Here is a 13884-nt window from a genome sequence, read left to right on the forward strand (position 1 = left end):
AATTTACCCCACAGGGAGTTATGGGGATTTAATTTAATAGTGTTATCACAAATTTAATTAAAGATAGATAATAAACCTTCATTTTCCAAAACTAATTGTTTAATTAAATCTATCATAAAGTTCATCTAATTTTATTAAATTTAAAATTTAGCCCACAGGCAATTTTGGATTTAGTAAAATTTTAATCTTCAGTTTATACTTTGGTGTCTAGTGAACCACATAATTTTAAATAATTAGGGAGTAGCCACAGCATCCTTAATTATATAAAATTATATATATTAAGTGGATTAAGATCACATAATGGACATGAATTATGTGAACATAATAATCTTACCCTACATGGATTTTATTATATTCACATGATTAATATGTTAAATTAAATTCTCTTAATTTATCCCACAGGAAATTATGTAGATTTAATTTAATAATTTTATCATAAAGTATAAAATTTTGAAACATTTATAAATAATTAAGTGTTTCATACCTTTCATTGAGATAGAAATATTAAACTTTAAGTTTTTCATAAATTGGGTAAATCTATCATAATCTACATCTAAATCTAATCTTATTAAATTAAAAATTTAGCCCACAGGCAATTTTTGTTTAATAAGATTTCATATGTAAGCATGTTTATTCATTGGTAAAAACATGATTCATTTAAACCTCAAAACTATATATGTAATTTATTACATCGCTATTCATAAATTTCTTCCATACGAGTAGAAATTTCCAAAATTTATTCTGATAACTTCATTTAAAATGTACAGTTTTTAATGTATAATTAAGAAAAATAAATCACACTTTATTATCACCAATAAATTTTAATTTATTGTGTATGAATTCATTCTAATATAGTTAATGTGATTATAACACATAGTGGATTATTTTAGATTATTATTCCACATTCATAATTTCTTGCAAGGTTTACAAATAAACCTGAGAAAGTCAGTAACTGTGAGCAAATCTTATCCACAGACAAGATAAGTTCTCACATTTAGAAGTTTAAGGAACAAGCAATATAGTAGTGACTTTGTTTTAAAATTAGCAAAGACCTTTATGTTCCAAGCTTCTTTTGAAACTTGATTTAGACACATTTAAAGGTCTTTACTTAAAATGATGTCACTCATAAAGATATGCAAGTTCAATCTGACAATAAGAAATGTGTTATCAATAAGAATTCTTCTACATTATAGCACCAAAGATTATGAAACATATATCCATAAATAGAATAAATGTTAGTAAATGGTGGGGATATTCATTTCACTTGATTTTACTAACTTTATTTAGAACTTGTGAGAAATTCATTAAGAATTTGTATTCCAACAAGTCAAAATCGGTGCATATTAGAATTCTATCATATTAGAAATCATACAAGTCAATTAATTTTGAAGACATGGACTCAAATTTCGCATCTCTTTTTTAACGATTACTCACATAAATTATTTTCTACAAAAGTATAGATTTATATGTTTCAAAGACATTTAAATCTTAAGTAGAGAAATGGTGCATTTTGCATATTAAGATAGTGAGATCAAATATAAAATGGAGAATACTACATTAAAATTCGTGAGTATGGATAAACTCCCAGTCTATTTGCAAATTTTCTTTAAAAGCATGGGTTCATTGCCCGATACATATGCTTGGTACACCCAAATTATAGTGTGTAACAGATTTAAGAAACTAAGCATTTTTTTTTGGACATGGGGTGGAGCCTACATAGCAAACTCCAATCTTTCCTAAATCTTTGTCTATTGATACTCTTCAATGGGGGTGTACATATCGAATCGTGTTCTAACCAAAGTTGTTTCTCAAACATATTTTGAGTTGTGATAAGGTTGAAAACCGACTTGATGACATGTACATATTTTTATAAATACCCATATACAGTTAGAGTACAATTGTCAAAGAAAAGATCTGGGCCCTAAACCATAAATGAGCATATTTCATTTGAAAAGCTATAAGGTTCAAGGGTTACATATTTTATTATCCATCTCACAACACTAGAATTGTGGAATTAAGAATTGACTTGATCAGTGGGAGTGATCAATCTAGGAACCTAGTTTCCGAGAAAGATCATTTATATTTTCTCAAACTTCCACATCAAGTGTTAGATTAATTATGATTCACAACAACCCTTAAGATTACTGGTTATTGAGAATTCATAACTAATCATTAATAATATACAAGTCATTGGTAAAATTCTAATAAGTTATGTTATTTAGTAATTGCTTACAATTTCTAAAATAACATGCTATTGAACCATTTGCTCTTTTAAGAGTTTGTTGGTCCATCCTTAAGATGACTTATTAGAACAGTAAGATCAATGTATTCTAGTGATCACATTTTGTACAATAAGAGTTCAACTACAATATTAATTTGAGACACAAATTAAATTATAGAATGATAAAGAATTGAAGTTGTAGTACAATATGCCATGAATGAAGAAATGAATATCTTAAATAGCAATAAAGTTCATCTTTAGTAAAGTTGCCTAATGGGGTGGAGAACATTAATTAAGCATAAGTTTTTTCACCAATAATATTCATTAGGCAACATTGAGAAACATAAAGATATAAAAGAATATTCATTGCTAAGAAGTTCATTTTGAAATAAGAATCAATAACAAAGGAGATTTACATTCTCACTTGTTTTTATAAAAGATTCTATTATAGACCTTGGCATTTGTTGCTTGTTTTAATTCATTAATCAATTCCAAATAGTGAACTAGAGGAGAAGGTATATAGACTGCCATAAAGATTTTCATCTAATAGTGGTGAACATATGCAAGCTTAAAGTGTCTACCTATAGATTAAAACAAACATCTCACAAATTGGTATTATATCATCTTTTCTTTAGGTTTGAAAAGAGAATTATGGAAATAATTATATACCAGAAAGTTAGTGGGAGTAATATTTGTTTTATACATCGACAGTATGTTACTTGCAAATGATGATAAAAGTTTTCTATATAAGTTGAAATCATTCATATCTTAAATTATTATTTTGAGATAAGGAATATAAATAATATATATAATTTTAATTAATTAGAGAGTAGCCACAGCATCTCTGATTAAATAAAATTATGTATTATTCATTAGATATAACTTTTATCTTTAAGTGTGATAAATTCAACTCGAACCAGCATCTGAAAAATGATCTGGAGTGAGAATAAATTAAGAACATTCATTTGCTTCTATTTTAGAAGCCTAATGTATGCCTAAGAGTTTGAATAAGACTTTGCATTACATTTGTTTCAGGATCGTTAAGTAGTATCAGAATAACTAAAGTTAAGACCACTTTATTCTTCATACAAAGTGATGAGGTATCTTTAAGATACTAAAAATTATATTCATACATATTTTAAGATGAATTGACCATCTGGAAATATAGTTAACCAATTAGATTCTAACATACTTCACTGGTTGTATTGATTCACGTAAATTAATATTTTATTACGTCCTTAAGATTACCAGTAAGTTACATTGTAGAGAGTCTTGATTGTTATTTCCACTATAGAAGTCAGATTCATTTATTGTTTTGAGGATACATCTCGTATGATGTATTATAGAGTTTCATAGTAGGCCTAGAGTTCAGAATTACAGTTTCATTAGGCCATTAAGAAAATTTTGCGATAAATTCAGCTACAATATTTATGGCTAATAACTCTAAGAGTACTGGTCGAAGCTAGCATATCGACATTAAGTATTTAGCCATAAAAAGGCGTGATAAGTGGTCATTAATCACGCAAACTGAATTGGGTGTTCGCATAGATCCTTGACTAAAGGCATGCCGCAACACAAATTCAAGGATCATAAAGTAAATATGGGATTCAGTTAACCCATATGCAGTTTTTTTTATTTGTACAACCAAAAATTATTCAATGAAACTCTAATTTCGATATTTTCTCATATTTATGTGCACCTTAATTTCATCTGAGAAAATTATCGTAAGAGGACCTGAATAAACATAAGGGTTAGGGTTTATTCGCTTAAGTACATTGCCACATAAAGTACATTGTTATATAATAAATATATCGTAATACATGGAAGATAATACTCGACTTATAATGAGGACATGTCGCTATGATTCGTATGTTTATTATATAATGAGGAACGTTTGGGTTTGAATGTTTTAGTTTAAATGCTGACCAAGTGGGAGAATATAAGAATATTTTTATTTTAAGAAATATATTTCTATTCAAGGAAATAAATTTCTATTTAAAGAAATAAAATAAATAATTGATTTTGTGATAAATGAATATTTTATATTCATTGAATCTGGACAAAATCATTTACGTAATATTCTATATATGGTCAGATTTAAATATTCATTACCTAATTTGATTTCCTGAATTAATTGTCAAAATATTCTGACAATTAATGTGGCACAGATACTGATGGAGTATCTCACCTATAAATATAGGGTCTCGGTCCCCGAGCTCCTTTCTCATTCTGTTCATAACAGCAAAATCCATCTAAAGAGAGTTGAGAGAGCGAGGAAGCCCGATTACCCACATCAATCGGTTTCTTTTGCAGATCAAGCTTATGTGGGACTAAAGCTCAAAGATTCAATGGCTGGAGGTATTTCGATCCTTAAGTTATATAGTGTATATATTTGTTTATTCCGCATTTTATATGTACATACATATATTTCAGTTTATACATATAAATGTCTAACACCATCAACTTCTAAACCAGATGCATCGAGTAAAACTACAATAGCAAAATAGGTTGCAAAAGATGCACACTTGACTATCACTAGGAAGAAAGCTGAGCCTAGCTTTAGTAGAAAGATTATTAGACAGAATTTTCCAACAGTGTAACTATAGCTACACTGCCTAATAGTAAAGTGGTAATTTTCCAAAAATGATAACCTTCCTAATAGAGTAGTAAAATAATATATTTAATTATTCTTTAACTTTGACTAATTCTTTAATATAAGTATATATTCTGTTTTGACTCATTATTTACAAAACAGTTTTGTAATTTTAATACTCTTATTACTTTCCGGATTGAGACTGGTTTAGATTACAACCATCATCTAAGTTGTCATACGTTCTCAATCATTACAATCTTTCTAGAATGTCTTATAAGTTCCTAAAGTTCTAAATATAATTTAGAGTTTTTTTGGGCTAAAACTCTCAATAATTATTCCACTTACACTTAAATTTTTAAATTTAAATTCATTTTTTACACTTAATTGTCAATATACACTTAATTGTCAATATAGACCGCTTCTATGTACATTTTTATGTCAAATTTATATTAGTGCACAAGTATATAAATTATTTTAAAATTTATAATATATATTTTTTTTTAAATATCTTATTTTCATTTTTATAATTTTATTTAATTTTAAAAATAATTTTTAAATAATAATATTAAATGCAGTATACACATAAACATTATATAGTGACAATTAATCGAATTACACTTTAAATTTGTTACTAGTAATTTAAAATTTTTTACCTAAATTTTAAAGTTGGAGGATTAAATATGCAAGTGAAACAATATTTAGTAAAGTTAGTAGTACACTATAAGAAATGTCACTTTTACCAACACAATTTTCTATTACACTAATAAAAGTAACTTTTACCAGCGCATTTCGTAAACTGCATTGGCAAAGAGGTCAAAATTTTACCAGCGTACATTTACAGTGGCTAAAATTTAACTTTTATCAGCGCATTTACGCGCTGGGAAAAATCATTTTTACCAACGTTTTTCATTTTATGCTGGTAAAAGTTCTAATACCAATATTGATTTGCCAACCCCCTTTTACCAACACGTTATAAGTAAATTCTATTTTACCAGCGCAATACCAACTTTTTTTGGCACATGACATTTCTTGTAGTGGCACTAGCATGTTCAGCTTATGTCACTAATATCCCTACTTAAAAAAGACAGTTGAACCTCAAAATATGTGTAATATTTTGTGTTTGAATAAGGACCCAAGAAAGAGACATGTGCTTGAAGAAGAAGAAAAGCATAACGTGGGTTGTGGTGTTATCAACATTGAGACATTTTCCATTATAGAAAATGGTTTCTTTCTTATAACAATACCAATCTCATCTTCAACAAAATATTAAAAAAAATAAAATTACATTCAAAAACATACTATTCAGTACTGAGGCTACATCATTACACAAATACACAGAAAAAAAAAACAACTAAATTCCATCAAATTCTATAAGTATACCAAAAATTAAACTTTGCATCAAGTAAATAACTGCTATTCACAGTAGAAAGACTCTAGAGAAACATGAAAAAAGAGAAAATCCTATTTTCCATGTTCAGATGCTGCAACAAACATATATTATGGTATATTATATAATATTAAAATCTATTTTCCAAAGATGGATTTGATCCACCAAATGCCTTTAGTGTCCTTGGGGCCTTCCTCTCCCTCTGGTGGAGAATCACTATGTGGAGTCTTGTGGAGTTTGCTCACATCATATCCCTCTGATTTGGCTCTCTCAACAAGCTCATTGAATATCTCATCATCTATTTGTGACTTCCTGGACAAAATCTAATAACCCAAAACAACAAAATTGTGATATAAACTTTAGAATCAGTCATAAATATGCAGAACTAATTAAAACCAATTCAGTATCACAACTGGGTTTTTGGCTTAGTTTTAAAATCAAGGAAACTTATTATTATATTCAAAGCCAAAAGCCCTTTTAACAATATTTTATTTTGACCACAAATTTCATTTTTCTATTTTTAAATAACAAATACTTTGTAAATAAATAAAAAAGCATACCCAAAGGTAATTTCTGCTGGGTTGGCCAACGAGAGCTACTTGGTAATCTTCATCAATATACAAAACCCAGTAATCACCAGTTACAGGGATGATGGGCAAGAATGGAGGGACATAGAATTTGACTTTGAGTTTTGCCTCATCACTATTTGGATCAACCTTGTAAGCAGTGCCTTCAATGGAGCCTCTTTTACCATCACTCCAAGTCTCATTCAAGACATGCACAGTCCCATCTTCATTGAGAGTATAGGTAGCCCTAGTGTCAACCCCATTCTTGGGCTGATTCCTTGATGGGAATGAAGCTATCTCATACCATCTTCCCATGTACCTCTTTATGTCAACACCTTTCACCACTTCCATTTCTTTGTTCGCCATTTCAGGATTTCAGAGAATTGAGTGAGAGAGAGAGAAGAGTTTTCAATATTTTCTTCTTTTATGCTCTGTTTTTCTTTTCTTTTTGATAAGAAAATGGAGATGGGTTTGTATATTCCGTTTTATACGTGGAGCTTTCTTATCCTAACACGTGTACGGCTGAAAGGATTGAAGCTACCAGCAGGTTCTAGGATGTTATAATTGTTAGATATATTTTTTTTAGAAAAGATAATTGAAAATTTGTTATTTTGTGAAGATTTTCTTTCCTGTGGGCAAAAGCATAAGCATAACACATGGTTTCTTTCTTGTCAATGATTTTTCTTATTAATAAATAAATGCTAATTACAACTTTTTATTACAATCTCTTAATTAATCAATTTTTATGTTTGAAATCACATGCCCAAATAATTTTATTCATAACAGTATTTGTTATAATTACAGTATCATTCTTGTAAATTTTTAAAAAATTCCGAATAGTTTGCAATATCGAAAATAGAGTTTTTGATATTCAAGTTTACCACGCGCATTCAAAAAATTTCAAACGTATTTTCGGTACTGTAAACTATTCGAATTTTTTCAAAAATTTACAGAGATGATGTTGTAAGCATAACGAATAACCCTGTAAAAAAATTTGAAAAAAAATATTCCGACATATGTTTTTGAACGTAAAAATTGACTAAGAGATTGTAACAAGAGGTTGACGGTAGCACTCCTCTAATCTCATTTTCTATTCCTTTTCTCTTTTTATAGAAAAAAATACCAATCTCATCATTTAGAAAATAGAAATTAGTTCAAAACATTTATACCCCAAAAGACTACACAAACATTCTGTTTTAATTATATGTGATTGGCTAAAATGCCCTACTACATCACTTAATATAATATTTTAGGATTGAGTAATTAATTTAACTGCATCACCACAGCAAAAATACATAGAAAAACTACAACTAAAGTACTTTTATTGAAGCCTATAAATAAAAATACAACAATAAGATTAAAATTTGCATAAATTAACTGCTATTCACAACAGAAAAAGACTGAAGAAAAACATATGCATGAAAAATAAAATCCTAATTTCATGTTCTTTAATAATAATAGTAGTAGTAATAGTGCATTATGGATTGGAGACCATAATGTAATGTGTATATTAAATAATGACTATTTTCCAAAGAGGGATTTGATCCACCAAATACCCTTGTTGTCATTGGGTCCTTCTCCTTCTGGTGGAGGATCACTCTGTGGAGTCTTGTGAAGTTTGGTCACATCATATCCCTCTTCTTTGGCTTTCTCAACAACTAAATTGTATATCTCATCATCTATATGTGTCTTTCTCGCCAATATCTACAAAATAAAAATATGCCCCCAAACACAATTAATTGAATTTGTGGTATTTATTTAACAGTTAACTACATAATAACCTATTAATTAAAAATAATTAGGTGTCCCAATTACACTTAATATCAAAATTTTACAGCCAATTACAAGATATTATTATGATGGCACTAGAAAAAAGTGTGTTGTATAAAAAACGAAAGAAAGAAAGAGATTAAAACACCATCTTATTGGAACTTCTCCACAAACTTCTAAACCCTAAGCCTCCAAATTAAGTGTGCTCCTATGTTTAACATTTTAAAGTGTTCAACAGTCAATAATAGTGAGTATAGTTTCTAATTTCTTTTATAACTTATTAAACAAAGTATAATGATTCAATATTAAATAACTCAATACTACTTTTATAGTTTTATTAGTCTCAACTCTATGTTTTGTTAATGATGCTAAAATAGGTGTCCTATACTATTATAAGCCATATTATTAGTATAATTAAGTATATAATTAATTCATATGTTGATTTAATAATTATTATAAAAAACGTTAATTATTCAAAAAAATACTACCATATTAATAGCAATGGTCATTACTATTTACTATTAAACACAATATGTAAGACTATTACTATAGTCTATAAAGTATCTTAATTTGAGTAGTTAGAGATTTTTAACAACATGTTACTACTTAGAAAATATTGAAAAAGAGAAGAGAATAGTAATAAGCAATAAGCATACCCAAAGAGACTTCCTGGTGGGTTCGCCAACGAGAGCAACTTGGTAATCAGGATCAACATAGAGAACCCAATAATTACCAACAACAGGGATTATGGGCAAGAATGGAGGCACATAGAATTTGACTTTGAGCTTAGCCTCATCACTTTTTGGGTCAGCCTTGTAAGCAATACCCTCTATAGAATCTCTCTTACCACCACTCCAAGTCTCATTCAATACATGAACTGTTGCCTTATCTTCCTTAAGAGTGTAAGTAGCCCTTGTGTTAGCTCCATCTCTGGGCTGAAAAAATGATGGGAATGAAGCTATCTCATACCACCTTCCCATGTACCTCTCCACATCAAGACCCTTTACCACTCTCATTTCTTTATTATTCGCCATTTGGGGTTTCACAAAATCACACAAAGTTTCAATCTTTTTCTCTATTGATAAGAAAATGGAGATGGGGTTATGGCTTTTTATATATGTGCACCATTCTTGTCCTGACACGTGTACGGTCAAGAAGGTTGAAGCTACGAGCAAGTTCTGGTGGGACTGGGATTCTTGTTTTTATTCATTGTTGATATATTTTCCTTATGTTTGTTTTGTTTGTTTTCAGGTTTTTTATTTTTTATTTTGTGTTGATTTTGTTATGTGTTTAATTAAAGACCCCAAGAAGGAAGAGACCCTTTATTGCTTAGAGAGGAAGGAAAAAGCATATAAGGTGGGTGTTGTAATCAAAATTGAGAAGTTTTGGCTAACTTAGTGAAGAAGTAGAAGAATTAGTACACTTTCATGTGAAACCAACCAAATGTGTCATACTCATGATGGGAAAAGAGGAAAGATTTATGAGTGCACTCTTCAAGTCCTTATAATAAGAACCAATCAATTTAATCTTATACGATATATGATGTATATTATCAAAATTATTTGTCTGTGAAATTGAACTCTCTAAATCTTGAAATGCCAAAGTTAGTTATAGACTTAAGAAGTTATATATAATAAGAAACATTTAATATATATTTGGTTAATACTAATTTGTATCACTATTCACTACTACAAATAAAAACTACTAAAAAAAAGGGTTTTAGAGGCATTTTTTTGTTAGCATATAAGGTATCGGATTTGACAAAATTTGCGACCGACGTTGTTCTATGGGTGACTAAAGGGGGTGTGGGATAATTGTAGCCATAAGATCCCTATAGCGTCGGTTATTATGAAATAACCGTAGCTCTATAGTCCTTATAACGTCGATTATTATCAAATAACTGATGCCATGAGATCCCCTGTGGTGTTATTACATAACCGTTGTTATAGGGGTCTCATATGACTTTAATTCAGTTTCACCATTTCATGTAATATCTGATTTTTATTAAAAAAAAACATTATTTAAAATCTAATTTTTTTTTTCATATATATGTTTTCGTATCTAAATTTTATATATGGGTGCACTCTTAATGGGTATTACCCATAAATGGATAGTATTAAAAAAATATAAGTTTTTATACTTAATTTTTTTTATTTAATTAAAAAAATCTCTCATTTATGGGTTGTGTTTATTCAATCGGCTGAAAAAAAAATTAAGAAAAAAGTTTTTTAGCAAAAAAAAAATGTTGATATGACTTAAGTATTTTGTACATAAATATATTTTTGATATAATGTAAAAGGAGATCTTTTTTAATATTTTTTTAATTAAGTAGTTAAATTAAGCATATAATTAAAATTTCTCTTTTATTATTCGTTATTAGATCAAAATCTAATGGTATAATATTTTTAAAATTAATTTTTATAGTTAAATTTATTTAGTTTCTATCAATGAGTAATGCCCATTGAGAAGTGTTCCTTTTATATATATTTCATATTTTTTTTCATATATATTTTTTATTATTAATGTTATTTAAATTAAGTATAAATTATATATAATAAGCATAATTAAAAATTAAATTGACAAGTTAAATAAATACACATTTACGTTCTCTAAATAAATGAATTGCATTAATATTCTAAAATTACTCTAAGTGTTTAAGAGTTATGAAAACATGAAAAAATATATCCTTATAAAAGTAGATTAAAAAAATAAATTTCAATGGCTAAAAGATTTCTTGAGTAAGTGAATGATTTCTTTCTATTGCATTCAGTATGTGAGTTACACCATTGATTTTCCAATCAACGCCCTCACACTTGTGAATGGGGTATTTATAGGCTCTAATGGCCTGAGTTACATGGTGGTCCCAAAAAAGCAAACTGCAGGTGCAGGAGGTGGTCTTGTGCCTCGTACCCTTGTCTGGTGTCAGGTAGTCCCAAGTCGCATAGGTGGTGCATACCCTTGGTTGGGTCCTCAGATCTTACAAGTGTGGTGCATCTACTACTCGTACCTCCTTACTTTCAGAAGGCGTGGTTGTATGTTTTTCCCTTGCACACCTTATCCTTTGATTCCTCCTCCAACGACATTCTCTTCAACGCGTATTCAAATTTCACCTTTGCTCCACCTTACACACACAACACACACAACTCAACACACTCGACACAACAAAACACACACACACACACACACACACACACACACACACACACATGCATATGCGAGCCCTCATGCACCATGGGCTCACATGCGAGCCCTTACACACACACGACGCACAACATACACACCCACGGCTCGCATGCGAGCCCCCACTTGCGCGCACACACACACAACGCACACACCCATGACTCCCATGCGAGCCCCCTATACATGGGCTCGACGCGAGCCCCCACACTCGCACACACACACACACACACACACACACACACACACACACACACACACACACACACAACACACATGCATCTGCAACCCTGGTTCCCATCCGTAACTTCACTTATTCACATCCTTGCCTTTTTCCATCTCTTATTTGTAGATCCCCACGGGATTGGTCCTTGAGTTTCGTAAGTATTTATAGTGACTTTGAGATATGCATGATGCCGAGTGAGTAAGCTTGTCAAATGCACTCTTGTTAGTCCTTTGACTATTAGTCGACTAACCTTAGTTAGAGGTACTAATTTTTAGGGTTAACAATAACTCATACCCAAAAAACATATCTTTACTTCCAATAAAGTCACATAACGCCTGTTGTACATCTTCCCCTTTTATGATGATGTGTATACGAGATGTCATAAATGAACATTATACTGAAATTTTCTATCATACTTTTCAATTGTTGACAGAAGGTCTTTGTTCAACGGAAGTAACTTATAGCAAAAGTTGGTATTGATTGAACTACCGCTTTAAGTAACACCTCTTTACCACCAATCGAGAACAGTTTTTCATTTCAAGCATGCATCAATTTCCAAACACGTTCTTTGATGTTACTGAATAACTCCTTTTTGTCTCGGCCTAAATAGGAAGGCAATCCAAGATAACGCTCATGGCACTGACTAATTAGCATCTTTAAAGTCCGATGAAAGAAGTCTTGCACTGCATCTGGAGTATATAGAGAGAAAGACATAACTAATTTTTGATTGTTAAGTATTTGGCCTAAGCTCGATGATAAATGTCCAAAGGTCTCCGAATTTCCATAATAGACGCATGTGTGGTTTCATAGAATAACAGGCTATCATCAACAAAAAATAAGTGTGAGATTGAAGGTGCTCTTCTTGTAATACGTAAACCTTGAAGATTACCAATCACTTCCTCATTTTGTAGTAATCTTAAAAGCCCTTCTAAGCAAATCAAAAAGAGATAAAGGGGATCCCCCCTGCCGAAGGCCTCTTGTTGGTTTGACATAATCCGTAACTTCACCATTAAGTGAGAAAGATAAATTTGTGGATGACAAACAATGTTGAATCAAAGCTATCCATTTTCTATCAAAGCCCATTTTCTTCATTACTACCCAAAGATAAGACCACTCTACTCGATCAAATGCTTTACTCATATCAAATTTGCGAGCTGAGTAACTTTTAACACCCATTGTCTTGTGTTGGATGTGGTGCACAATTTCAAAGGCTACAAGGATGTTGTCCTTTATGAGTCTGTTTGAGAGGAAGGCGTTTTTTGTTTCAGAGGTTACTAGTGGAAGTGCTTCCTTGAATCTTAACACCACCATTTTTGAGATGAGCTTGTAGATTACATTACACAAGCTAATTGGAAGGAAATCACCCATACCATAGAGTGATTTGATCTTTGGAATTAATGTAATAATTGACATGTTGATCAAATCCATACTGTGACCATCATTCAAGACACCTAAAACGACTTCGGTAACCGTTGAACCCACAATATGCTAATAATTCTGATAAAACATGGCTGACATGCCATCACTGCTTGGGCTTTTATTAGGGTTCAGACTTCAGTGCTGTAAGTGTTGGAAATATTTTACCAGGATCTGGATTTACTACCAAGTATGTTTCATTAACATCCTAATATGAATTCTAAAACAATGAAATAAACACATAAGAGTTTTAAGAAAACCTTACATTGGGTGCAGCGGAATATAATGACTCATTCCATTCAGATCTCTAGCCCTTGATTCCTTTCTGTAGCAGAGCATTATCAAGATCTGAATCTGGATCTCCTTCTCTCCTTCTTTGATGCTGATTTTCCACAGTCTTACATACTATGATTGAGGTACCACTTGATGTGTGTGGGCACTACTCTATCACTCAAGAGAATTTCGAAATTAGAGAGAAGAAAAGAGAGAGAGGGGGCGGCTAGGCTTTTCTGAAAGAAACAAATGTGC

The 13884-nt window shown here is 30.6% G+C and overlaps 3 protein-coding genes across 3 annotated transcripts; all 3 read right to left on the reverse strand.

Annotated features, from left to right (window-relative positions):
- Nucleotides 1–6080: 6080 nt before the first annotated feature.
- On the reverse strand, nt 6081–7259 carry LOC115725542 (temperature-induced lipocalin-1). The gene is made up of 2 exons (XM_030655098.2): nt 6762–7259; nt 6081–6524 (listed from the first exon to the last, which is right to left on the reverse strand). Exons 1-2 carry the CDS (start codon nt 7131–7133, stop codon nt 6339–6341), a joined length of 558 nt encoding a protein of 185 aa, XP_030510958.1. The 5' UTR covers nt 7134–7259; the 3' UTR covers nt 6081–6338.
- A 689-nt stretch (nt 7260–7948) lies between these two features.
- Nucleotides 7949–9810, reverse strand: LOC115695627 (temperature-induced lipocalin-1). Its single transcript, XM_030622681.2, has 2 exons — nt 9194–9810; nt 7949–8471 (listed from the first exon to the last, which is right to left on the reverse strand). The coding sequence occupies exons 1-2, from the start codon at nt 9569–9571 to the stop codon at nt 8289–8291; spliced, it is 561 nt and encodes a 186-aa protein (XP_030478541.1). The 5' UTR covers nt 9572–9810; the 3' UTR covers nt 7949–8288.
- Nucleotides 9811–12840: 3030 nt separating this feature from the next.
- Nucleotides 12841–13251, reverse strand: LOC115694973 (uncharacterized). The gene has a single exon (XM_030622076.1). The coding sequence runs from the start codon at nt 13249–13251 to the stop codon at nt 12841–12843; it is 411 nt and encodes a 136-aa protein (XP_030477936.1).
- Between the last annotated feature and the right edge of the window lie 633 nt (nt 13252–13884).

Source organism: Cannabis sativa, chromosome 6 (genome assembly GCF_029168945.1).
Source record: "Cannabis sativa cultivar Pink pepper isolate KNU-18-1 chromosome 6, ASM2916894v1, whole genome shotgun sequence".
Taxonomy (NCBI): domain Eukaryota; kingdom Viridiplantae; phylum Streptophyta; class Magnoliopsida; order Rosales; family Cannabaceae; genus Cannabis; species Cannabis sativa.